We start from the raw sequence: 26,908 nt of genomic DNA on the forward strand, positions 1-26,908 counted from the left end.
GTGAAAACAGAGTGGATCGTGACCATCGTGATATTTTTTCATATTAAATATTGTGAAATTAGTTTGTCCTCCTAGGAAAAATAAATATGTACTTTATTTGGACAAAAAAAGCATGATTTTAAATTATAAATACATTAATTAAATTTATAATAATACGATTGGCTAAAGTTAGGATACTTGTTGAAGTAATGTTGCGGCATCCAAAAAAGACTTTAAATACAAAATACGAACGACAAAAACTGTACAATTAATACAAATAAATTCAGGTCTATATTTTAATTTCATTACTCAATTTAAGTGTCATATAATTTAGTGCTGTTGGGAATGTGGTCCTCCTAGTGGCAACAGGTGGAAACAGAGAAAGGGGAAAATACTATAAAAAATCTCCAGAATTGCATAATTTTCCATCACTTGTTAGCGTTTTTGTAGTATTTTCCACAGTGATGGAGGAAGTACATTATTGTCCTGTCAAACATAACATTTTTTTTTCGGCACACAGCATCATTCTTTGTACGATCTGGTCTGACATGCACATTTCTAAAGTTTCAAATGCGACAAAAACTAAGAGAAAGAAACACCCCCATTACCATGTTCAAAATATATGTTTTGAATTATTAAGCAAAGATATTAGTACCCTTTGAGTGAATAACTAGATTTAGACTAAAAATATCCTTTATTTTATTCTGTAAGTATAAGTTTTGCCTTGTTAAAAAAAAAAAAAAAAAAAAAATCACCGCTAATTTAGCCTAAAGTCTATTTTTCGATTTTCAGTCATTTAATTATTTTTTAGGTAAATTAAAATGATGATTACCGGGGTTTTACTGCTGCATAGTAACTTTTTAAAACAGCACACTGACATTTTTTCAAGTGAGATAGATACATACAAATATATAGCAGTTAAAGTCATGCATTCAGAGAGAGAGAGAGAGAGAGAGAAAGAAAGAAAGGGTGTGTGCGTGTGTGTGTGTGTGTGTGTGTGTGTGTAAAGGAGGAGACTCTCGTGATGTTATTTAGCAGTGGATCAATTCTTGAATAAACTCATTTCATGTTAGACCGACCATCACAACGCTTCTTTGTAACTTTATAGGCCTACACTCTATAATTTCATGAATCACTCAGACACGCCGCGAGCGCTGCAGATTTCAACAGTGATCTGATGCTCAACAGATAAATTGCGTTTGACCACTTCAGAGTGATTCTGCATTGATTTCAAGGCTTGCAAATATATCGACGATGGATTTCCTGGCAGCCGTGGGTGAATTCATTCAGCTGTCAGCGCGGAGTGCTTTGCTTTCGCTGCTGGTGTGTTTGATGCTCATGTTCTGGCGTCGATCCGGTCGGCGGAAGTTACCGGGTCCGTTCCCGTGGCCGGTCATCGGTAACGCCGCTCAGCTCGGGAACTGTCCTCACTTTTACTTCTCACGGATGGCTAAGAAATACGGCGACGTGTTTCAGATCAAACTAGGCAGCCGAAACGTGGTGGTTCTGAACGGAGACGCGATTAAAGAGGCGCTAATTAAAAAAGCCGTCGATTTTGCCGGCAGACCCGATTTCGCTTCATTTCGGTTCGTGTCCGGTGGGAAAAGTATGGCATTCGGTAACTACAGCCAGTGGTGGAAACTGCATCGAAAGATCGCACAAAGCACCGTGAGAACTTTCTCCACAGCCAACATCCACACCAAACAAACCTTTGAGAAGCACATCGTCTGCGAGATTGGAGAGCTTATCCGTTTGTTTCTGACTAAAACTCGCGAGCAGCAATACTTCGAACCGCATCGGTATTTGGTGGTGTCGGTGGCGAACACCATGAGCGCCGTGTGCTTCGGGAACCGGTACTCGTATGATGATGCTGAGTTTCAGCAGGTGGTGGGCAGAAATGATCAGTTCACCAAGACAGTCGGAGCTGGAAGCATCGTGGATGTGATGCCCTGGCTTCAGTACTTCCCAAACCCAATCAAAACTCTCTTTGGCCAGTTTAAAGAACTCAACGACGAGTTTTACGAGTTTATCCATTCCAAAGTGGTGGAGCACCGCAAGACTATTTTATTGAGCTTCGTCCGTGACATGACTGACGCGTTCATCGTAGCTCTGGATAAAGGAATGTCAGGGGGCCCGGGGGTCTTTCTGGATAAGGAGTTCGTGCCACCGACCATCTCAGATATTTTTGGAGCCAGTCAAGACACTCTGTCTACAGCTCTGCAGTGGATCATTCTGTTACTAGTCAGGTAAATGCTTTTTGTCTACCATAAATGTACATCTTAAAGAAATAAGTCACCCGAGATGAAAATTATGACTTTTTATATAGTAATGTATAAAATTAACACATCATATAATTAATTATTATAACGCAATAATAATAATAATAATAATAATAATAACAATAATAATAAAAACGACTTTTGTAGGAATACAAAATAAGAAATATTGCTGGACGTTCAAGCTGCTCAGTGGACAATGATTTATACTGTGAAGCTACAAAAAAAAAAAAAAAAAGCTTCATCATTTATTCAATATATTCTGAAAAGAAACACGTAAATGCCTCATGAAATCAAAAATGGGAATTTTAGCCAGGTCTATTGGCTTTGAGGAAATCTATACTCCTAAAAGTTAACAAAATTAACTGATTTAGTAGATTTAGGCATTGAAATTTTAAAGTCTTATTGACAGACCAAAATATTGATGACTTTTGGAATAAATATGCTTTTATGCTGTTTTTTGCTTGACACTATAAATCAACATTCATGTTCACTGCATGAAAAAGACTCGCTGCAATTCATCTCCTTTTATTTATTATTATTATTTTATTTATTAATGTTTTTTTGTTGAACAATGCAGCACTTTAAGTGCGCTGTGCGATAACTAACAGATTTACAGGTGTCCACAAGAGACAGACAGATCTCAGTTACACTAAACAGCTCTCATGGGTTATGTAACTCTTCCGTGCAGGTATTGGCAGCAAATAATGAGGGCAGGTTACAGCAACACAAAAATGAAATCTGACCCACTAACACTTTTAAGCATGTAGGCCACTCTGTGAAACTCAGAACACAATGCAGGTTACTAGCACAGATGAGATTGTAGGCAGTACAGATATATTGTTTTATATATAGACGGTTATGGCATACAAATTACATTTAAATCATCAATGAAACGGTTATTCTGTTTCACAATACAAGTGTTTTTAATATCCACATTCAATGACCATGTCCTTGGTGACTTGGTGAACTCAAGCAGTAGGGAGTTGAAAATACTGAAAGACGTCTTCACTTACATTACAGGTATCCAGAAGTCCAGAAACGTCTTCAGGAGGATGTCGACAGAGTGGTGGATCGCAGTCGCTTTCCAACCATTGCAGACCAGCCTCATCTTCCGTACTACATGGCCTTCATCTACGAAGTCATGCGATTCACCTCGTTCGTCCCCGTTACGATCCCCCACAGCACAACCACGGACACGTCCATCAACGGTTATCCCATCCCCAAAAACACTGTTATTTTCGTCAACCAATGGTCTTTGAACCATGACCCAACCAAATGGGATCAACCAGAGGTATTCAACCCGCAGCGCTTCCTGGACGAGGATGGAGCGCTCAACAAAGACTTAACCACCAACGTGCTGATCTTCTCTGTAGGGAAGCGCAGATGCATTGGAGAAGATCTGTCCAAGATACAGCTCTTCCTCTTCACGTCCTTGCTGCTCCATCAGTGTAGCTTTACAGCAGAAAGTATTCCCAGCATGGACTTTCAGTATGGGCTCACGCTTAAACCCAAAGCCTTTAAAGTGTCTGTCACACTCCGAGACAGCACAGAACTGCTGGACAGCTTGGTAGGAACGTCTCAGACTCCTACACAAACGAGACAAAGACCACAAGTTTGAAGTGAAATAAAAGCACACAACCTAAATACTCTGGCAAATGAAGGTGAATAAGAAAACAAACACTGAAGAATATCTCATATCTGCATGTGTGAGAAAAAATGTATGTATTTATAGACGTCATACACTCAGGCAAAACATTTTCCTGCTCAGAACGAGCGACAGGAATAAAAACACACCCATGTATTGCTGTAACTACATGATGCACTGATTTATGGTATATTCAGCAAGAGCAGCAAAGCAAAAGCTACACAACAGGACATTGCATGGTGGCTTCATTTTTATCAGACAAATGAAAGCTTCTATGTATGATTAGAGAATTGAGACATTTACATGCATAGCATTATTCAATCGAGAGATCTGTATGTTACTAATTCTAGTACTTCTGGTCAGTATATAGCATATAGACATACATTTAGTCTCAGGTATAGGAGATGTGCCCTCATCACGCTACAATCTTTTAATGCCAACACTAGGTGGTTTAAAGTCAATGTGAAACACTGTTCGCAACCTATTTTACTTCAATGATGTATTTCAAAGTGAAACACGATATACAATGAGAGAAAAAAAAAAATGGGGCATGAATTGCTTTTATCTATGTGTGTTGACTTAACACTGTCCTGTTAATATTTTACATGACTGCAATGAGCTTAAAGTAATTTTTCCTTGTTTAGTTGTTGCTTGGGATACTTTAGCTCAAACTAGCCCTGTGCTGCATTGTAAATGTCACTATATCATGTTCATAAAATGAGAAATTTGTACAGAATAATCTTATAGCACTTTATTGTTCTTCTTAATCACTGTGCACCTTGATACTATTTCCTGATTCTCACTACAGCATTGTTGAGGTATGTGCCTTGTTATTATTGACTTAGCATTAATCTATAATTACCAAATAAACATAGGTGGGTTTAACGCAGTCCACTTCCATTGTGTTCCCCTGCAGCCTCCTTCCCAGTCTGGAGAATCTGGCAGTGGGTCACAGGAAGTCTTCAATGAAACTATTCTGGATGTCTGTGTCTATAATAAGTTGAATGTGATCTGGCACATCATGTTGTGTGGGCAGAAAGGAAATACATTTTGTGTATTCCTTTGGGTCCCTCCTAGTTAGGGGAATCCTGAAGGGGAATTTCAGGGTTTGTTAACTAACTGTATAGTATATGTATAGTTTTTTTTTTTTTTTTTTCTTCTTCTTTTTTGCTCATTTCTAACTGCAGTGCTGCAATACATTTTTGAACTGTAATAGCGAAGTTTGATCTGCTGTAATACATTTTTGTACTGAATTGCATTAGATGTTAATAGGCTGCTGAACTGTATTATACTATATATTTTTTTGTGTGCAAAATATTGATATGTAAGTTATAACTAAGTTGCTAATATGTAGTTCCCATTATGTGATACCAGCACATAATATTATATTTTTCTACTTCATATAAGCTCTGACATTTGGGTGCTCTGTGAATTCTAAACTACATACAGTTTACAGTTTTTGTAAGTAAAATGTAGTGCAAATATATATATATATATATATATATATATATATATATATATATATATATATATATATATATATATATATATATATATATATATATGAATAAATGTATAAATAAAAATTTGATATCATTACTCAAGCTTTTATGGTAGTATATGCTTTATAAATGCAAATTAGTTAGACCTAGACACAATGCAATTCTGTAAAACAAAACTAGCCGATTTAATGTTGAATAAAAACAAGTGGCTGCCTACTAAAAATAGAAGTAAAAAAAAACAAAAAAACATTCTAACTTTATTATATCATATCTGCATGCAGCCACTCATTTGGGCATTTAAAATATAAGGAAAGTGTGTAGGATATACCCTTCCCTGTGAAGTGCTTTATCTTGCTTTCCCAGCACATCCTGTTCTGATCTGCGGTTTGTAGCCAGCCGAGCTCTGAGTGCGTGACAAGTCCAGATAAAGCCAGCTGATTACTGATACACCAACAGCCGCCTGCTCCCCTTCCAGAACAGAAAAGAAAATATGCTTCACTGTTGTAGAATCAACAGTATGACTGTGGCAGAAGTGCTTTCACCAAGGAGATACAAAACTAAAAAAAAAAAAAAAAAAAAAAAAAAGACGAAATGAAATCATGTATCTTTCTTAAAATGATAGTTCACCCAAAAATGAAAATTCTGTCATTAATTACTCTCCCTCGTTTCGTTCCAAACCCTTAAGACTTTTGTTCATCTTCGGAACACATAATGAAGATTTTCTTAATGAAATCTGTGATTTCTGTCCCTCTGTCGACAGCTACGCAACTACCACTTTGACGCTTCAAAAAGTTCATTAAGAGATCGTAAAACTAATCCATATGAAATGAGCTTTTTATGTCATTTTTAACTTTTTGTTGCTAAAACAAAACTTGTTACTTTAGGTTCTAATTCTTATTTGACTTATTTTAATTATTCTAATATGTTATCTCAGCTTTTTTTTTATTAACAAAAAATATTTTTAATAGTTGTAGTTAACATGCTTATCTTCGGTATGCTCTATTGCTTTCAATATGTCATATAATGATTACTTGAATTCTGAATGGCCATTTTTAAAATACCTCATTTTTAAAACATGCTGTAAATTTAATGCATTTTGTTAACAACCCATACACAATCTAAGTACAAGGAAAGCATCCAAACTGCATTTGAAATACAGCAATTATAGCAATGTAATTTATGCTCTAAATACAAGTGTTGCATCTGCAACAGATTTTGAAATACTTTTGGTAGTTCACAGCAACTAGTTGGCTTTTTTCTCCTCCAATTTGCATAAAGCTCAGCATTTACAGAGTTTTTTACAGCCTCATCATTTGCTCTGCTCTCAGTTCTAAAAGTCAAGTCAAGTCACCTTTATTTATATAGTGCTTTTTACAATGCAGATTGTTTCAAAGCGATAACAGGAAAGTAATACAACAGTTTGTTTTTTTGTATAGCAGCTCTTGAAGAAATCATCTATAAGTGTCATTGTCCAGTTTAAGTAAGTTCAGTGTTGATTAATTTCCATTGTAAAAATCATTAGTTATTAATTTAGTTCATTTATCTATACAGTAGCTCTGGAGAAAACAGTGATGTCATTGTCCAGCTCAGGTCAGTTCTCATATAATGGTGTCAATGCAGGCAGATCAGTAATATTGTTGTAAGTGTCCCCAAGTAAGCAATAAAGAGGCGATAGTGTCAAAGAAACTAAGTGTCATTTAGTGCTTTGTAAGTAACTACCAAGATTTAAAAATGTATACAATGTTTAATAGGGAGCCAATGCAGTGTTGACAGAACCGGGCTAATATGGTCACACTTCCTGGTTCTAGTAAGAACTCTAGTTGCTGAATTTTGGACTATAGCTGGAGTTTGTTTATTAAGCGTGCATGGCAACCACCCAGTAGTAATCTAGCCTTTAGGTCATGAACACATGAACTAACTGTTCTGTATTTGTGATTGAGAACATGTATGTCACAGACACACCAGGCTCTACACTCACCCAATCACAACGCACTCCCTATCCTGAGTATTAACTAGCCACACCTGACATGCATCAGCACTCATCACCACAGCAGCATTAAAGACACTCCAGAGCATTCAGTCACTGTCCAGTCTCGTTAATGCATACCTACCTGTTATGCTTACCTCAAGGACTCTGCTAACTTCTACTTACCGGTATCCAGCATTCCATGTGACTCCTAGTGTCTCCTCGTCTCCTGTGAGCGTCATCGTGCCTCGTCTGCTCCACGCCTGCCTGCTTCCACGATCCCTGGGAAAGATAAATATCAGATCCAATATGATCTTCAGTCACAAACTTAACCTGCTTCCACTCACCTGCACTCTGCCATCGATCTCTGGTTGTTCAATAAACTGTATATAAACTATACCTGTGTCTCCGTCCCCTTCTGTACGTAACAGAAGACCGGACCAACACCGTCAGAACAACCAGGAGTCATCCAGATCCATTTCAAGACCTCATTAATGCGCTTCGCCGCACACTCACCAGCACTTCCACGCCAGCACCTCCAGCACCTTCAGCGACTCCTTCTGCATTCACCGCTGCATCTCCTTCGCCATCGGCGATCACCAGTCCCATGGCCAAACCGGCACCCTTCACTGGCCTGGCGGAGGACTGCAACAGATTCATACTGCAGTGCTCATTGGTCCTGGAGATGCAACCGCACTTGTATCCCGATGACAGCGCAAAGGTGGCTTTCATAATCTCTCAACTGGAAGGAAGAGCTATCTGCTGGGCTGGACCACTTTGGACACAGAAAAATCCGGTCGTTAAATCACTATCAAGTTTCATTTCCCACTTCAAGGAAGTTTTTGGGAAACCAGCCTGGGATTCATCCATCAGTGAGAGATTATGCAAATTGAAACAAGGTCTCATGTCTGTGTCTGATTATGCCATTCAGTTCTGTACCCTGGCTGCAGCAAGTGGTTGGAATGAACAAGCCCTTATCACCACCTATCGTCAAGGCCTCGATCCACATGTGGATAAGATGAAACCACTCACTATTGTTGTAACCCTTACTGCTGCTGATTTCTGTCTTCCAGTCAATGCCCTCCTCGATTCTGGGTCAGCTGGAAACTTCATCTCCAGTGCCCTCTGTCGCCAGCTCCAGCTCAAAACAACTGCTACGCCGAAAGTTTACCAGATCCACGTGGTAACTGGAAAACCACTCCGTCAAGATCGTCACTGTGTTGGACCTCTTCACCTCCAAATCGGTATCCTCCACACGGAAGAGATTTATCTGCTGGTTCTGGAGGAATCAATGGCTGACATGACTCTAGGGTGCCCCTGGCTTGAGCAGCATGATCCCATCATCTCCTGGAGGACAGGAGAGATCCTGAAGTGGGGTAACCAATGCTTTCCTGACTGTTTCCCTGAGTACCCGATTCCAAGTTGTCCAAGTTCCAAATAAATCCAAGTCTCTGCTCCTGAGTTTCCTGCTCCAAGTCATCTAAGTTCCAGGAAGCCCAGAGTTTCTGTTCCTGAGTTTCCTGCTCCAAGTCGTCCAAGTTCCAAAGAAATTCAAGTCTCTGCTTCCGAGTTTCCTGTGTCAAGTCTTCTATGCTCTGAGAAACCAAGTTTACGCTACTTCTGTGGAAGGTCCACACGAGAAAAGTTCTACGGACATCCCTGCATGTTACTCCCACTTCAGCAGTGTCTTCTGTCCAAAAGAAGCCTCCAAGCTGCCTCCCAATCAGCCGTGGGACTGCGCAATCGACCCCATCCCCGGTGAGCCAGTGCCCAGAGGGAAATCTACTCCCTTTCCCTCCCGGGGGAGAAGGCCATGGAGGAGTACATAAATGAAGCTCTGTTACAAGGCTACATACGCCCGTCTACTTCCCCTGCTGCTTCAAGCTTTTTCTCCATGGTGAAGAAGGACAGAGGCTTCCGGCCCTGCATCGACTACAGAGCTTTGAACAAGATCACCATTAAATTCCGCTATCCACTTCCTCTCATCCCATCAGCGCTGGAACATCTAAATGGCGCCTCTGTGTTCACCAAGTTGGACCTCCGCAGCGCGTATAACCTCATCTGGATACGTGAGGGGGACGAGTGGAAGACAGCCTTCGCGACCCCTACCGGCCACTATGAGTACCTGGTAATGCTGTATGGACTTGTCAACTCCCCCTCCGTATTGCAGGACTTCATGTATGAGGTGCTCTGGGAGTTCCTGCACAAATCAGTCCTGGTCTACATAGACAATATTTTTATTTACTCCCGGAGCATGGCCGACCATCGGGAGCTGTTGGCCATCAAGCTCGCCCTGGAAGAGTAGAGGCATTGGCTCGAGGGAGCTAAACATCCATTCACAGTGCTGACAGACCATAAAAATCTGGAGTATTTATGGGACGCGAAACGACTGAACCCACGCCAAGCCAGATGGGCTCTGTTCTTCACCAGATTCCACTTTACCATCTCCTATCGTCCTGGGTCGAAGAATGTAAAGGCCGATGCTCTGTCCCATATTCATAGTCCTGAAGAAAGCACCAATGATCCAGAGCCCATCATCCCTGAGAAACTGTTTGCCAGTCTCATTATCTGGTCCGCTGTAATGCTCCCCGAGCCGAATGCCCCCGCTGGGTTGTCCCCAATGTTTGCAGTATGTTCCACGGACACGGCTCACTCCACTAATTCATTCCACGCACTCTTCACTGGGCACTGGCCACCCAGGGGTCAATAAGACCCTCTCGCTGTTGAAACAGCGCTTCTGGTGGCCCAACATGGCATCCGACGTCAGGAGGTACATACGGGGGTGCCAGGAATGTGCCATCTCCAAGAGTCCACGCCATCTTCCCTCTGGGAAACTCCAACCTCTGCCCGTTCCAAACCGCCCCTGGTCACACCTAGGATTAGATTTCATAACGGATCTCCCAGTCTCCAATGGTTGTACCTGTGTTCTGGTGGTAGTGGACCGATTCTCCAAGTCTTGTCGATTAATTCCCTTACCTGGGCTACCAACGGCAATGGAGACTGCAGAACTCATGTTTAACTATGTATTCCGATACTATGGACTGCCTGAGGATATCATGTCTGACTGTGGATCACAATTCACCTCCAGAGTATGGCGATCCTTCTTCAAGCTCCTAGGTGTGACCATCAGTCTCTCTTCTGGATACCATCCACAGACGAATGGGCAGAAGGAGAGGAATATTCAGGAGATCAGCTGTTTCTTATGTACCTTCTGTCACGGCCACCAGGACTCCTGGAACCAGTTTCTGGGTTGGGCCGAGTACGCCCAGAACTCTCTCTGTCAGTCCACCACCGGTCTCACTCCCTTCCAATGCGTACTCGGCTACCAACCCCCACTGTTCCCCTGGGATGGGGAACCATCGGACATCCCTGCAGTGGATTACTGGTTCCGGGAGAGTGAGATGGTCTGGGACTCAGCTCATCTGCAACTCCAGCGAGCTCTACGCAGGCGCAGAATGACAGCTGACCTTCAGCGCTTCCAAGCACCCAACTTCCAGCCAGGCGAGAAGGCTTGGCTGTCGACCCGGGACATCAGGATGTCCCTGCCCTGTAGGAAGCTGAGTCCCAGATTCATTGGCCCCTTCACCATCAACTGGCACATAAACCTTATCACAATGCCTTCCCTCTCCAGAGTATTAACTAGCCACACCTGACATGCATCAGCACTCATCACCACAGCAGCATAAAAGACACTCCAGAGCATTCAGTCACTGTCCGGTCTCATTAACGCATACCTACCTGTTATGCTTACCTCAAGGACTCTGCTAACTTCTACTTACCCATATCCAGCGTTCCATGTGACTCCTAGTGTCTCCTCGTCTCCTGTGAGTGTCATCGTGTCTCATCTGCTCCACGCCTGCCTGCTTCCACGATCCCTGGGAAAGATAAAGACAAGTATAAGATCCAGTATGATCTTCAGTCACAAACTTAACCTGCTTCCACTCACCTGCACTCAGCCATCAATCTCTGGTTGTTCAATAAACTGTATATTAACTATACCTGTGTCTCCGTCCCCTTCTGTACGTAGCAATGTCATAGTTTAGATATATTTTTAAGATGGAAGAATGCGGTTTTACAGATTCTAGAAATGTGGCTTTCAAATGAAAAATTGGTATCAAAGAGCACAGCCAGGTTCCTAACTGACGACAGAGACTTGACAGAGCAGCCATTAAGTATTAGACAGTATTCTAGGTTATTATGTGAGGAGTTCTTTTGCAGAATTAAGTACAAACCTGATTCCAAAAAAGTTGTGACACTGTACAAATTGTGAATAAAAACAGAATGCAATGATGTGGAAGTTTCAAATTTCAAAATTTTATTCAGAATACAATGTAGATGACATCAAAAAATGACATGTTTAAACTGAGAAAATGTATCATTTTAAGGGGAAAATAAGTTGATTTTAAATTTCATGGCATCAACACATCTCAAAAAAGTTGGGACAAGGCCATATTTACCACTGTGGGGCATCCCCTCTTCTTTTTATAACAGTCTGCAAGCGTCTGGGGACTGAGGAGACAAGTTGCTCAAGTTTAGGAATAGGAATGTTGTCCCATTCTTGTCTAATACAGGCTTCTAGTTGCTCAATTGTCTTAGGTCTTCTTTGTCGCATCTTCCTCTTTATGATGCGCTAAATGTTTTCTATGGGTGAAAAATCTGGACTGCAGGCTGGCCATTTCAGTACCTGGATCCTTCTTCTACGCAGCCGTGATGTTGCAATTGATGCAGTATGTGGTCTGGCATTGTCATGTTGGAAAATGCAAGGTCTTCCCTGAAAGAGACGACGTCTGGATGGGAGCATATGTTGTTCTAGAACATGGATATACCTTTCAGCATTGATGGTGCCTTTCCAGATGTGTAAGCTGCCCATGCCACACGCACTCATGCAACCCCAAACCATCAGAGATGCAGGCTCTGAACTGAGCGCTGATAACAACTTGGGTTGTCCTTGTCCTCTTTAGTCTAGATGACATGGCATCCCAGTTTTCCAAAAAGAACTTTTGATTTGTCTGACCAAAATTTTGATTTGTCTGACCACAGAACAGTTTTCCACTTTGCCACAGTCCATTTTAAACAAGCCTTGGCCCAGAGAAAACACCTGTGCTTCTGGATCATGTTTAGATATGGCTTCTTTTTTGACCTATAGAGCAACGGCGAATGGCACGGTGGATTGTGTTCACCGACAATGTTTTCTGGAAGTATTCCTGAGCCCATGTTGTGATTTCCATTACAGTAGCATTCCTGTATGTGATGCAGTGCCATCTAAGGGCCTGAAGATCACGGGCATCCAGTATGGTTTTCCGGCCTTGACCCTTACGCACAGAGATTGTTCCAGATTTTCTGAATCTTTGGATGATATTATGCACTGTAGATGATGATAACTTCAAACTCTTTGTAATTTTTCTCTGAGAAACTCCTTTCTGATATTGCTCCACTATTTTTCGCTGCAGCATTGGGGGCATTGGTGATCCTCTGCCCATCTTGACTTCTGAGAGACACTGCCACTCTGAGAGGCTCTTTTTATACCCAATCATGTTGCCAATTGACCTTATAAGTTGCAAATTGATCCTCCAGCTGTTCCTTATATTTAAATTTTCCAGCCTCTTATTGCTACCTGTCCCAACTTTTTTGGAATGTGTAGCTCTCATGAAATCCAAAATGAACCAATATTTGGCATGACATTTCAAAATGTCTCACTACAACATTTTATATGTTATCTATATTCTATTGTGAATAAAATATAAGTTTATGAGATTTGTAAATTATTGCATTCCTTTTTATGCACAATTTGTAGTGTCCCAACTTTTCTGGAATCTGGTTTGTAGTAGAAACATACTAGTTATCCAATTTTTTTTTTTTTTTTTATCAGCTATGCATTTAATTAATTTTGTGAATTGCTAAGTTTCATCAGTGCGCAAAAAAACTAAAAGCATGCTTCCGAATGATATCTCCCAAGGGTAGCATACACAGGGTGAAAAGCAACGGTCCTAGTACTGAGCCTTGTGGAACTCTATACTGAACTTGTGATCTGTAAGACATATCTTCTTTTACTGCTACAAACTGATAACGGTCAGATAAGTATGATTTACTTATCCTCACAGAAACCTCGCAGATACCATTTCTTTCTAAAAAGGAGCATAGTTGTGAGGATATCTCTAACTTACGAGTCTAACATACGTTGTTGATTTTGATGATTTAACGAGTTTAGACAATTCGTCCTCTCCTATAGAAATGAATTGATTCATTTGAATGGAATTTTTCCTCAGGGACACTACAGTGCACTGCCTGATTGCATGGTTATAATTTTTTCTCTAATATTATCAATCTTGCAAGTAAATAATTTCATAAAGTCATTACTGCTGTGCTGTTTGGAAAAGTAAAAAAAAAAAGTCTTTAAGGGATACTCCACCATTTTTTCATATTAAACTATGTTATTCCCTTAACTAAGATGAGTTGATACATACCTCTCTCGTCTCAGTGCGTGCACTAAATCGCTAAGTGCTAAACTTTGTTAGCACTTAGCTTAGCCCAGTTCATTCAAAAGGGGCCAAGCAGAGAAGCTACCAAACACCTCCACCACCGGCCCCCGCTCCCTCTCCCTCTCCTGTAAAAGTCACGTTTGACAGAAGGAGGAGAGAGAGCGGGGGCCGGTGAGAGGACTTTTCACGAGTGAAGATATTACTGCGCCAAGTCAAAGTGCTCCCGAGCACTTGCTATGGTATTCCGCCATACAATATAGTTATCGATTTTACACGCTTAGAAAAGCGCAACGTTTTGTTTTGTGTCACCGTCCTAGGTCGAGTTACACTACTCGAGTAACTGTATTTAAATAGGGAAAACGTGGAGGTGTTTGGTAGCTTCTCTGCTTGGCCCCTATTGAATGAACTGGGCTAAGCTAAGTGCTAACAAAGTTTCGCCGCAAGACAGAGTGATTTAGTGCACGCACTGATACGAGAGAGGTATGTATCAACTCATCTTAGTTAAGGGAATAACATAGTTTAATATGAAAAAAACGGTGGAGTATCCCTTTAAGATTTAGATGAGACCTCCAGGAATCCAGGTCATGGCCTTCAGGTATTATTTCTGTGCTGTATGTGAGAGAACAGACTTACAAACATCAGGTAATGAGAGACTACGAGATGGTTTTCAGTTCCTGAAGATGAACAGTTGTTCTGTTATATGATACTTCCACACACAGAGGTGTAAAATGTACAGAGAAATCACAATGAAGTTAAAGGGTTAGTTCACCTAAAAATCAAACTTCTGTCATTCATTACTTACCCTCATGCCGTTTCAGACATGTAAGACCTTCGTTAATCTTCGGAACACAAATTGAGATATTTTTGATGAAATCGGATGGCTCCATGAGGCCTGCATAAGGAGCAATGACATTTCCTTGCTCAAGATCCATAAAGGTACTAAAAACATATCTAAATCAGTTTATGTGAGTACAGTGGTTCAATATTAATATTATAAAGCGATGAGAATATTTTTGGTCGACCAAAAAACCCCCCAAAATAACGACTTATATAGTGATGGCCGATTTCAAAACACTGCTTCAGAGCATAATGAATCAGCGTGTCAAATCAGCTGTTCTTGATTTCAGTAGTATGGCGGTTTGACACGCGATCCGAATCATGATTCAATATGCTGATTCATTATGCTCCGAAGCTTCCTGAAGCAGTGTTTTGAAATTGGCCATCACTAAGTCATTATTTTGGGTTTTTTTTGGCGCACCAAAAACATTTTCGTCGCTTTATAATATTAATATTGAACCACTGTACTCACATGAACTGATTTAAATATGTTTTTAGTACATTAATGGATCTTGAGAGAGGAAATGTCATTGCTGGCTATGGAGGCCTCACTGAGTCATTGGATTTTAACAAAAATATCTTAATTTGTTATCTGAAGATTAACGAAGGACTTACGCGTGTGGAACAGCATGAAGGTGAGTAATAAATGACAGAATTTTCATTTTTGGGTGAATTAACTCTTTAAAGGATCCTATATGAAGGCTTTGCCCTCTTCATCTGTGTTGTGGTGACAAACAAGGCCTCTTCACTTGGATGAATGACCATTTCATTGAACAAGGATTTCATTGGCTGGTTTGGTTTATGTAGTCCACAATTGTCTTATTTAATGCATAGGGAGAGTTTGTTGCCCTGAGTGCAATCTGTTCATCAATTCATCAATGTCTCTGCTAAATATACACTACCATTCAAAAGTTTGGGATCAGTAAAATTTTTTAAAAATGCATGAAATTGATCAAAAGTGACAGAGTAAAGTCATTCTATTTCAAATAAATGCTGTTCTTTTAAACTCTCTATTCATCAAAGAATCCTGAAAAAAAATTCTACAAAAATATTAAGCAGCACAACTGCTTTTAACTTTCAATATAATTAGAAAAGTTTCTTGAGCAACAAATCAGCATATTAGAATGATTTCTGAAGGATCATGTGACTGAAGACTGCAGTAATGGCCATCACATTTATACATTACATTTAAAGATATATTCAAATAGAAAAAGTTATTTTCAATTGTAATGATATTTCACAATATTACTGTTTTTACTGTATTTAGACGCAAGCCTTGGTGAGCATACAATACTTCTTTCGAAAACATTATCAACCCCAAACTTTTGAATGGTAGTGTAGAAAAATACAATAGGCCTATGCAAAAATTAAAAATAAAACAGCTAATAATCAAAAGCATTATTAATAAATGGAGACTGACTCAGTTAGCTTTCATTACCATGATGTCAGTTCACATAAAACATGTCAGTACAGAAGAGTCTCTGATCAGAAGCTGTTTGCTGCTGAAGACATTCATTAACTCAGTGCTTGGTTCAGGTGTCCAGACATGAAAAGGTTTTTTTCTGTTTACAACTGATGGGTGAGTCAGTATGAGTGCCCTGTAATATCACCCTCAACACCTGAAAATCAGCCCTTTTTCTTCATGTCTTCCTGGCATTGGCTATGGATGGCTGCTTTCTGGACAAGAGTGTACAGGCATAATACTGACAGAAAACAACCTTACATAGACTTACATTACTTAAAAGTGAAGTGTAGAATTTCTGTGCCACTAAACAGAATTGTACAAATAAAAATAATGAGAATTATTAAGGTCCAAGCACATTGAGCACAATGTGAGCAACAGTTGTCATCAGAAGACATTTCTGAATTTTTTTATAGACGAAAGTGGAAGAGCACATGATCAATACATCAATACTCCTATTCAACACAATTTGATTCTAGCCCATGTGGTTCCCAAGCAAAAATGTAAATGTCACTGCACTTTCCTAAATAATGGTGAAATTTGTGCATCCCACCAAGTTTGGTGTCTCTGTGCTTTACAGCTTATTCTGTATAATATTAATATCAGCACCAATGTTATTATAGCTAACTAAAACTAAAATGGAAACTAAAATAATAACATTAATAACATTTTATTAATAAACAAAATTAAATTTACAAACCCGATTCCAAAAAAGTTGTGACACTATACAAATTGTGAATAAAAACAGAATGCAATGATGTGGAAGTTTCAAATTTCAATATTGTATTCAGTATACAACGTAGATGACATATCAAATGTTTAAACTGAGAAAATGTATCATTTTAAGGGAAAAATAAGTTGATTTTAAATTTCATGGCATCAACACATCTCAAAAAAGTTGGGACAAGGCCATGTTTACCACTGTGTGGCATCCCCTCTTCTTTTTATAACAGTCTGCAAACGTCTGGGGACTGAGGAGACAAGTTGCTCAAGTTTAGGAATAGGAATGTTGTCCCATTCTTGTCTAATACAGGCTTCTAGTTGCTCAACTGTCTTAGGTCTTCTTTGTCGCATCTTCCTCTTTATGATGCACTGAATGTTTTCTATGGGTGAAAGATCTGGACTGCAGGCTGGCCATTTCAGTACCTGGATCCTTCTTCTACGCAGCCCTGATGTTGTAAATGATGCAGTATGTGGTCTGGCATTGTCATGTTGGAAAATGCAAGGATCCCCGAAACAGACAACGTCTGGATGGGAGCATATGTTGTTCTAGAACTTGGATATACCTTTCAGCATTGATGGTGCCTTTCCAGATGTGTAAGCTGCCCATGCCACACGTACTCATGAAACCCCATACCATCAGAGATGCAGGCTTCTGAACTGAACGCTGATAACAACTTGGGTTGTCCTTGTCCTCTTTAGTCCGGATGACATGGCGTCCCAGTTTTCCAAAAAGAACTTTTGATTTGTCTGACCAAAATTTTGATTTGTCTGACCACAGAACAGTTTCCCACTTTGCCACAGTCCATTTTAAATGAGCCTTGGCCCAGAGAAAACGCCTGCGCTTCTGGATCATGTTTAGATATGGCTTCTTTTTTGACCTATAGAGTTTTAGCCGGCAACAGCACGGTGGATTGTGTTCACCGACAATGTTTTCTGGAAGTATTCCTGAGCCCATGTTGTGATTTCCATTACAGTAGCATTCCTGTATGTGATGCAGTGCCGTCTAAGGTCTAAGATCACAGGCATCCAGTATGGTTTTTTCCGGCCTTGACCCTTATGCACAGAGATTGTTCCAGATTCTCTGAATCTTTGGATGATATTATGCACTGTAGATGATGATAACTTCAAACTCTTTGCAATTTTTCTCTGAGAATCTCCTTTCTTATATTGCTCCACTATTTTTCGCCACAGCATTTTTGGAATCGGGTTTGTAGTTACCAAGGCAATATTTCTCATTTTAATTTAGCTTAACTTGATGCACTAAAATAACTAAATCTAAAACTATACAGACACACACAAAAAAAAAACAAAAAACATAAAAATGGCAAAAACAACAAAATAACTAAAACTTTAAAGTGCCCCTATTATGCTGTTTTAAAGGTTTCTAATTTTGGAGGTCCCCTACAATGCATCCAAGGTCAAAAGCACTAATGTTCTCATAATATCACCTCATTTCTCAGAGTCTGAAAACAATTCGTTCGAAGATTCAGTCTCTCTAAACCCCTCCTTTCTGAGAGCCTACCCTGCTCTGATGGGTCAAATGGCCTAGTCTGTTGTGATTTGTCTACCGTTTACAGTGTGTGTCAGAAACGAAACGCCCATTACCATATCTGAATTTCAGCTCTGGAGGCTTCCTCAGTGCTTGATTTCACAGTGATACGAACAGTAACAATGCCGTTAGTTTTTCCATCTTTTTGAAATGCATGCAAAGTGGATTTGCTGCGCTGAAAACAGAGTCTTCTCGACATAAACAACACAAACCAAACTCTTACAGGCCTCAGCTAGCGGGTCAAGGTAGACGTTGTTCGCGGGCAGCCAATGAAGCCCATAGGCTGTCATCATGCAAATTTGTTGTTATGTAGTAACAGAAAGTGAGACTGGAATTGCTGACAACTCATTTCAACAAGTTCAGAATCAATTCTTTCTTTTAGGAGACAATAACTTTGTCATGCACTTTGATCCTTAAAGCTTTCCAGACTATATTGCACACTACATGAAAGGTAATATTCGAAAAAAACATAATAGGGGCACATTAACTAAAATTTAGATGAAAACGAAAAATATAAAAACAAAAACTGATTCTAAATATTAATAAAAATTATAATAGCATCTTGATGATACTAAAACAACACTTCATCACAATGGAAATTAGTGCTTGAACCCCTAATGCCTGTGTTCAAACAAGTTTCAAACACATTTTATCTCTTATTGCTCAGGAAAACCAGCAGCCCCACCCCAAACTCACATCACTGGGTAATTCAGTGTTGTCTCCAACATAGTTAGCCTCAAGTAGACTGCAATTGTGTTTAGTGTCGCTGCAGAAATGACCAATTCACTTAAAACAGTAAATCAGATAAAACAGTTATCAATCATGCCACACTAATAACATACAAAAACATGATCAACATACAACAGTCTGAATTCACCTTATTGTATATTGTACTGAGAAGCAGCGATGAAGTGATGATCTTCCTATGCCCGGTTACAGTATCAATGTTCTGTACAGATAACCAAACAATGTAAAATGTACCATACAGAGCAAGTGCAATCATGTAAACATACAAACAATTATTACATTCTTAATGCTGGATCATATCAACACTACAAAATTAAATTAAATGGTATTAAAACAATATTAGCAATTACATAAGAGGAAAAATTATCTTCCACTTACATGGTCCCCATAATTTCTCAGATTCATCTTTGGTCAAAAAAAAAAAAAAAAAATGTATATAAATTCAAATGTACACAAGCCATCCAAGTTATCTGCTTACTATATCATACTGAAAAATAAAGAATAATACCAGATTCCACAAAGAGAACTCAGATAAGTGATTAAATCCAGATCAAACCGTTCGGGTATCCGTAACAAAAAAAAAAAAAGGATTGCATTTCTAGAGAGAGAAACATGCTATAAAAGTTTAATATATATAGTATGATGGAATTTCAGTTTTACATGCTCATAGTCTAATATCAGCAGCTTTTTGGACAAATTTTGAATGTGCCAAAATTCTTCGAAAGATATTCAAAGGTTTTGTTTCAGACACTTATTAGGAGGAAAACTGGATTTCCACAAATATAACTTTATAGCCATGCTGTTTTATGAAATAATCTGTAGCTACAATGTAATCATTTTGGATGGACAGAAATTCTGATTACAAAAACATGCCTCTAAAAGGCACATCAAAGCAAAAGTAACTGGACATTTGTAATTCTGGTCAGACAGATCTTTCCTGTGTTTTTTGGTCAGAATATGTTGCAAGCTGTAGCTGTCACTTCACCCAAATAATCCACAAAATACTGTAATTATAAACATTTTTATCTTAGCCTTTCTTTCTATTTTTTTTTTTTTTTTTTTTTTTTTTACAAAATATAAAAGATGACGTATTTCAAGATATCATTAATGTGAAATAACTAACAGCAGCCAATGATAGTCATGGCATTGTCAATAGGTGACATCTATGTTGTGTATTGCTATTATTACTGTTAATGTCTAAAATATTCCTGGGGGGAAAAAAGATAAAAAAAAAAAAAAAAAATTAAAAGAAATTATCCTGTAAAACACAGTATTTTGTGCACTTTAATGGAGGCACAATAAATCACGTGGCCTGGCCAACATTAGTAGTTCATATGTTGGTTTGTGGGTAAACAGCTACAGTCCAGTCACTGTCGAGTCCAAAGAGATGGAACATAAAGATAGAGCCTTTGTTCCCTTTTGTTTGAGACCTATTAAAGTGATGCCACGAGAGAGTCCAATTCCTTCTGTGCCTCCTCGTCCTTTACAGAAAGAGCAAAATTAATTCAGTTACTGACAAAGAAGTCCAATGACAAGAAATTATACACCTGATTCATTCAAATAAGAAAAACACCTCTTTAGTCACAATGCTCATTGCAGAGGCAGCGTCACACATCTGTCGGGCTTGACTCCTCTGACCCAAGTCTTTGTAACACTGACAAGAGAAAAGTGATATAGGTGCAAGTTACAGTAACCATTACAATTTTTTTAAGGCTTTACTGGCTCAGTTTTAAAACCTAGTGAGCTGCCTATGTGTAGACAGTATATGTGTGATGCCTATGTAAAAGCTGTTCTAAAAGAAAAAAAAAGAAAAAAGAAAAAGAAAATCCATCGAAGATGGTGGAAGAAATTGGAGAAATGTCAATTATCAACTATATTGTTCAAATGTTTGGAGTTGGTAAGATTTTTAAAATGTTTCTGACAGAAGTCTCATGCTTTTACTATTGCAGCATTTATTTATCATATATGGGTCAAAGACAAAAAAGGGTTTTCAAGCATCATAACAATAAGTGTAATACAGCTTTGAATTGTTGTTTTTCAATACATCAGAATGGGTCCTGTTTAATTTGATTGTTTGTTTTTCTGAGCAAAAATTAAATATATTACATTTTCGCCATGATTTACAAAAAACACCCACTAAAATGTCATTCAGTGTAACAATCTTGTAAGTGATATTTACAATCAAAAATCTATACTAAAGACTACTTTTACCCCAATAGCTAATTACTTGTAATTTTAAATTTTTAAACTTTGCCACTATCCTAGGTTTTGCCCATTTGTCAGCAAGAATTTTACTCATTTAAAATGCAATAAAATTTAGTTAATTTAGTACAGTATGCTCACTTATTCTTTTATATATATTAATATGTACAGGTCAGATAAGTATGTTGTTTTAATTTCTACATAAATATGTGTTACATTGAATGACAATGGAACATTATTTCACCCAAATTTTGACATTTTATTCTACACAAACTTATTTGAAACCTTAAAAGTATGTTTTACTTGCATTTAATGTGTTTTCTGTTTAAAATCACTTTTGTAAATTTCTGTTGATGTGGACATTTAAATGTCTTTGACCCATAAACAGTAAAAACAATAGGAATGTAAATTATAACTATTTAAATAACTGTATAATATCCATTTAAAGAGTTTTTTTTTAATTATTATTATCAATGTTGGAAAGCTGTGCTGCTTAATATTTTTTGTGTGGTCACATTTGAATAGAAAGTTCAAATGTGCCCTTAATGAGTCTTTTCTAAATAAAAATATCGAAAACCTTTGAACGATATTCATTACCAAATACTGAAGTGAAAATAAAAAATAATAATTAACACACGTTAGCTGAACATGCCTGAAAAATATATTATTTTAGAGTAACTGGGACTGATGAAGCAAAATTTTTGATCCCACTTCTGTCAGATTTAATCGTGGATTTGAGATATTCTTTTAAAATGTAACCATTACAGATAGTTTAGGAGATTTTAGTCTTTCTCTTCCTCTTTTTAAATACATAGCCGTTATATTTGTTTGACAAAAGTTTTTGCCCAAATAGGATATTATAATGTTTGGTTTGTTTCTGATTCATTTTCCTGGACTTTTATTTTGTAGTTTCCTGCATTTCCTTTTTGGTTTCCTTGGTTTCTAAAAAGTTTTCATTTGCTGACTTACAAAACAAAAACTTGCACTTTGAAACCCGCTTTCAAAAGTTTGCATTTTTAGGCCACCAAAACACCATTGTCGTGTAAATGAATGGCAAAAAGATATAAAAAGTTTTCCGTGTTTAGTTAAAAACGGTGTCGTGTAAACAGCCCCTTAGTTTACATCACTGTAGTTAGTTTGCTTACTCCTGCATTTCCTATTATTCAGTGCTCCTGTGAGTTTATTTTGTTTGAATTGTTAATAAACGTGACTGCTGCAAATCCAGCTTCAACTCTTCTTGCTGCAACCAACTGTGACAGATATTCCATACTGGTTAATACTTAATTCAGTGAGGATGAAGGTACACTAGATCTCTATGTAGGTGGTAGACAGCAAGACAGCTCACTAGGTTTGGAATAGAGCCTAATGTCATTAACTTAATATTGATCATAAAAAGACCTTAAAAAATAAATAAATAAATAAATAAATAAATAAATAAATAAATAAATAAATAAATAAATAAATAAATAAATAAAGTTATTAAAAGTCATTACCTTGGCTAAAAACACATAGTTGAATTTTGAGTACTTGGGAGTGATCTCTTCTGCCTGTAGAATCAAACATAGGACAAAGTAAGCAAACACAATCTGTCCTCCACAGTCAGACTGTATATATTTGACTACAGAGTGTTGAAATCTAAACCAGGCTGTTTATGTAACAGATTTTTTTTCTTTTTTTTTAGTTAATTAAATGAGATCATGAAAAACACATCTCTCTTCAAAGAAGGCTTGCACTGCTGCCAGGCATACGTCTAGGGTGAATTCTCCAACATTTTGCGTGTTAAATGAGATATTAAACAATTACCATTGCACGTTGTAAACTTCCACTATAATCCAAGCAATAAATAATAGCGTTGACATTTATGAGACTTACACAATCATGCAAAATATAAACACTGCACTAGCCAAATATATGAGCTTATGTTTTCTACTAAAGTAAACTCCAGGTTTCATACACTCTTTCTTTCTTTCTTTCTTTCTTTCTTTCTTTCTTTCTTTCTTTCTTTCTTTCTTTCTTTCTTTCTTTCTTTCTTTCATGATTATTAAAAAAACAAAAACAATAGTAAAAACAGTAATATAATTATTATTATTTTTTCAATTTAAAATAATCATTTTCTGTTTCAATGTTTTAAAATGTAATTTATTCCTGTGATGGCGAAGCTGAATTTTCATTAAGAAAAATATTATTATTATTATTATTATTATTATTATTATTATCATCATCATCATCATCATCAAATTGTTGAGAAAGACACGCTTAATATTTTGGTGAAAACTGATAAGTTTTATTTTCAGGATTCTTTGATGAATAGAAAGTAAAAAAAAAAAAAAAAAAAAAAAACAGCATTTATTTAAAATGGAAGTCTTTTGTAACATTATCAAAGTCTTTACTGTCACTTTTGATCAATTTAATGCATCCTTGCTGAATAAATGTATTAATTTAATAAAAATATTATAAAATAAAAATAAAGTATCTTACTGACCCAAACTTTTGAATAGTAATGCGTATACTTGCTGATCACTCGCTGGTATGTTACTTTCAACTAAATATATTTGTCTAAGGAAATGCATCGATGCTTGATTGTATTCACACACTGTACAAGTAATAGGGGGTTTCCACATACTTTTGGCATCAGTGATGGATCATTCAGTGTGTGGATGAAGAGACATCATGTTATTTGGACAAACACTGGTGCTTAAATTTTCCCACCCTATAATTATTGGATTATTAATGAGTAATGATGAAGAAAGACTGTATTTCTCTTCTTTAATCAGTCATGCTGTTGTATAACTCTCCAGAATGTTGTTGTCTTGGCAGGGAGCAACAAGTCTAAGCACAGACCCCTTAAATAAGAAGTGATGGGTGAGATACAAAGGACAGGAGAACATCAGAGGAGAGAGCAACTTATGTAAAAATGTAGGAACAAAGGTCACGCTCTTTCATAAATGAACATGGTTTATTTAAACTGGGACCCCTTTGCAGAACATACTAAGGCTATGTTTAGACTGCAGGCAAAAGTAGCCCAAATCTGATTTTTTTTGCTCCTATGTGACAGAATATGTGTCATATTCAGTGTGAACAGCACAAACCAGAATCAGATTTATTTTAGATTCTGATTTGGGCCACTTTCATATATGGTACTAAATATGTGAAAGTGTGTTTTGTCATTTCAAAACCTTTATAATGATCATGTTAGCTGATCTATAAAGCGCTATGGGCAACAGAAGCTTATCCAGCTCACCTCTCTCTTGTGTTGGCGCGAAAGCCGATTTGAATCTGGCAGTATGTGACATCACTGTACATTCTAAAATTCCGTATGTGGGAGCGTACTCCCTGGGGGGAAAAAAAATAACGATCCCACATGTGGGACTGTACCACTTAAGCGGTTATTATGGAAGACAGCCGAGATGGTCAAGTATGTATCACTGCAGCCTGGAGACCTCCAAGTGGGTGGGACTTATGCCGAACAGGTGGAAACCTCCAAGCGGTTCATCATGAAGACGCAGTAATAAAAAAGACATAACAATAGAGTGGTGCAGGTATGACATCACTTTGTAAGCCAAAATGCGAAAACGAGTTAGAATTTTAGCACTTCCAGGGTTTTTTTGAATGGGATTTTGGTTAAATGGCTGAAATAAGTTCAAGACTTTCATGTTTTATTCTACAACATAAAATACATTAGTATTACCCCACTCGTGATTTTTTTAAGCTGTTACGTGTTTTGAAAAAGGCGGTTGCTAACAAGTGATAAAATGGGACTGCAGAGGTTGTTGGGGACATTAAATGTCATCACAGTGAACAGGTAAGCTCAATCCACTTTTAAAGCCTTGTTATGCTTATAATTGTGCACTTATGAACTATTCTAACTCAAACTTTCTAGGAAAATATTTTAGATACAAATAAAAACTGAAAGAGTTGTCGGAAGCTTAGTGATGGTGATGTTGAAGTCGTGGAACCATGGTGTAGTTCGTTTACAGCATGCCTTTAGCGTTTTACTTCTGGCGACTGCATTTAGGCTTCAAAATTTGTGTTTGTGTTTCACAGACTGTGTTCATCTGAATTATCTTGATAGACAAAACGTTTAAGCATCATAAACTTTTGTTGATCACAGAGCTTGTTTTTTGTGATAATCCAACAGCCTGCCAGTTGGCCTACACAGCACACCCTTGAATCTTCCACGCACCCTTGAGTGTCCCTGACATGACTCGTGCGACTGCATTGGCCAGTTTCAGGAAATTCACTGCATGGTCCATAAAAATGGTACAATAAAAATGTTCAGAATTTTTATTTCGTTATACAGTTAGGCTGTGTATTACCTTCCGGTATTAGCGAGCCCTATTTAATTAGATAGGCCTATGTAGTATAGGTGGATGCCATTTGGGTGTGGTCACCTTGACTTGTGGGGTCCCCCAAGGCTCTATTTTAGCCCCTTTATTGTTTTACCTATATATATATATATATATATATATATATATATATATATATATATATATATATATATATATATATATATATATATATATATATATATATATATGAGCAATATCACACGCGTAGCCGTGCGATATGGCTGTATATCAGCAAGCTGTGATTCGTCCATAGGCACGAGGCCGCAGGCCGAGTGCCGTAGGTAATCACAGCGTGCTGATATACAGCCATATCGCAAGGCTACGAGTGTGATATTGCGTTTATACAACAGTTCGACGGCACGAGTGTGTAAATAAATAAGAACAACAACTGAGTTTCTTGAAAACCCTCTTTTGTGCAGCGTCTACTTCCTTCCGCCACGGATTCAAATCTCAATTTGACAGTTGGACCAAGCCTCCGTTACTAATTCTAAATAGTCACTTCAGAACTAGTAACGAAGGAACGTTTCAAAACTCAAGTTGTCAGTTGAACCAAGCCTCCGTTGCTAACTCTAAAATGTCACTTTAGAACTAGTAACGAAGGAACGTTGAGTCGCTTCATTGAAACACATTGAATTTTCTACAGTATTAGAGAGAGAGAGAGAGAGAGAGAGAGAGAGAAGCCTATTACCTGTGTCTGGTATATATCTGGCATTACATTCATTCATCAAGTCGATGTCCATAATATTACATACTTTATACAAGTCCGTTTGAATGTCCGCTGAGGTAAGCGATCTTTGTATTCTTTTTTCAGCTTTGGGAATTTTCCATCCATAACACCACAGCGCTAAAACAACTTCCTTTTGCAAAAGTTCCTTTCAATTTAAAAGTCTCTTGTGACTCACTGACTAATTCTCCTGTAAAGTGTTGCCGCCATCTAATGGCGTATTAATGTAATGTTCACTCAATCCATATTACTTAATGGACATATTTATATAAAATAATATTTACTGAACAACATATAAGCACAATTGTACAGTTCAGTCAAACATGAAGCACTAGTTATTAAAAAAAATATATATAGCTCACCATTTACGCTTGTATGTGGGTTTTACAAATATTTAACGAATGAAAAGGATTTTAAAGAGCTTGTGACAAAACCTCCCAACTCCATTGGATCCTCAAACTGTCA

The 26,908-nt window shown here is 37.9% G+C and overlaps 2 protein-coding genes across 11 annotated transcripts in view; one reads left to right on the forward strand and one right to left on the reverse strand.

The window, feature by feature from the left end:
* The first annotated feature begins 1,057 nt into the window (after positions 1–1,057).
* Positions 1,058–5,349, forward strand: cyp1b1 (cytochrome P450, family 1, subfamily B, polypeptide 1). Its single transcript, XM_067386986.1, has 2 exons — positions 1,058–2,225; positions 3,279–5,349. Exons 1-2 carry the CDS (start codon positions 1,234–1,236, stop codon positions 3,874–3,876), a joined length of 1,590 nt encoding a protein of 529 aa, XP_067243087.1. The 5' UTR covers positions 1,058–1,233; the 3' UTR covers positions 3,877–5,349.
* Positions 5,350–5,691: 342 nt separating this feature from the next.
* The window catches only part of LOC137020867 (regulator of microtubule dynamics protein 2), a 74,253-nt gene continuing 53,036 nt past the window's right edge, over positions 5,692–26,908 (reverse strand). The window contains exons 10-15 of one of the 10 annotated variants that reach the window (XR_010895249.1): positions 22,864–22,917; positions 20,742–20,822; positions 19,677–20,649; positions 19,547–19,573; positions 19,299–19,370; positions 5,692–5,865 (exon numbers count right to left, since the gene is read on the reverse strand). Coding sequence is in view for 1 of the 10 variants with exons in the window: in XM_067386987.1 (XP_067243088.1) it covers positions 20,602–20,649; positions 20,742–20,822; positions 22,864–22,917 (183 nt within the window). In the remaining 9 variants the exon portion in view is untranslated. Of the gene's footprint in view, positions 5,874–16,120; positions 20,650–20,741; positions 20,823–22,863; positions 22,918–26,908 lie in introns of those variants that run through there. The other 9 variants (XR_010895247.1, XR_010895245.1, XR_010895248.1 and 6 more) reach the window with 9 other exon arrangements.

This window comes from Chanodichthys erythropterus, chromosome 5 (genome assembly GCF_024489055.1).
Source record: "Chanodichthys erythropterus isolate Z2021 chromosome 5, ASM2448905v1, whole genome shotgun sequence".
Taxonomy (NCBI): domain Eukaryota; kingdom Metazoa; phylum Chordata; class Actinopteri; order Cypriniformes; family Xenocyprididae; genus Chanodichthys; species Chanodichthys erythropterus.

Excerpts from the sequence above, each read along its gene's own strand:
- cyp1b1 (XM_067386986.1), top strand. The coding sequence starts at position 1,234 with ATGGATTTCCTGGCAGCCGTGGGTGAATTCATTCAGCTGTCAGCGCGG. Across the intron at positions 2,226-3,278 it reads ATCATTCTGTTACTAGTCAG|GTATCCAGAAGTCCAGAAAC; the intron begins GTAAATGCTTTT and ends CTTACATTACAG.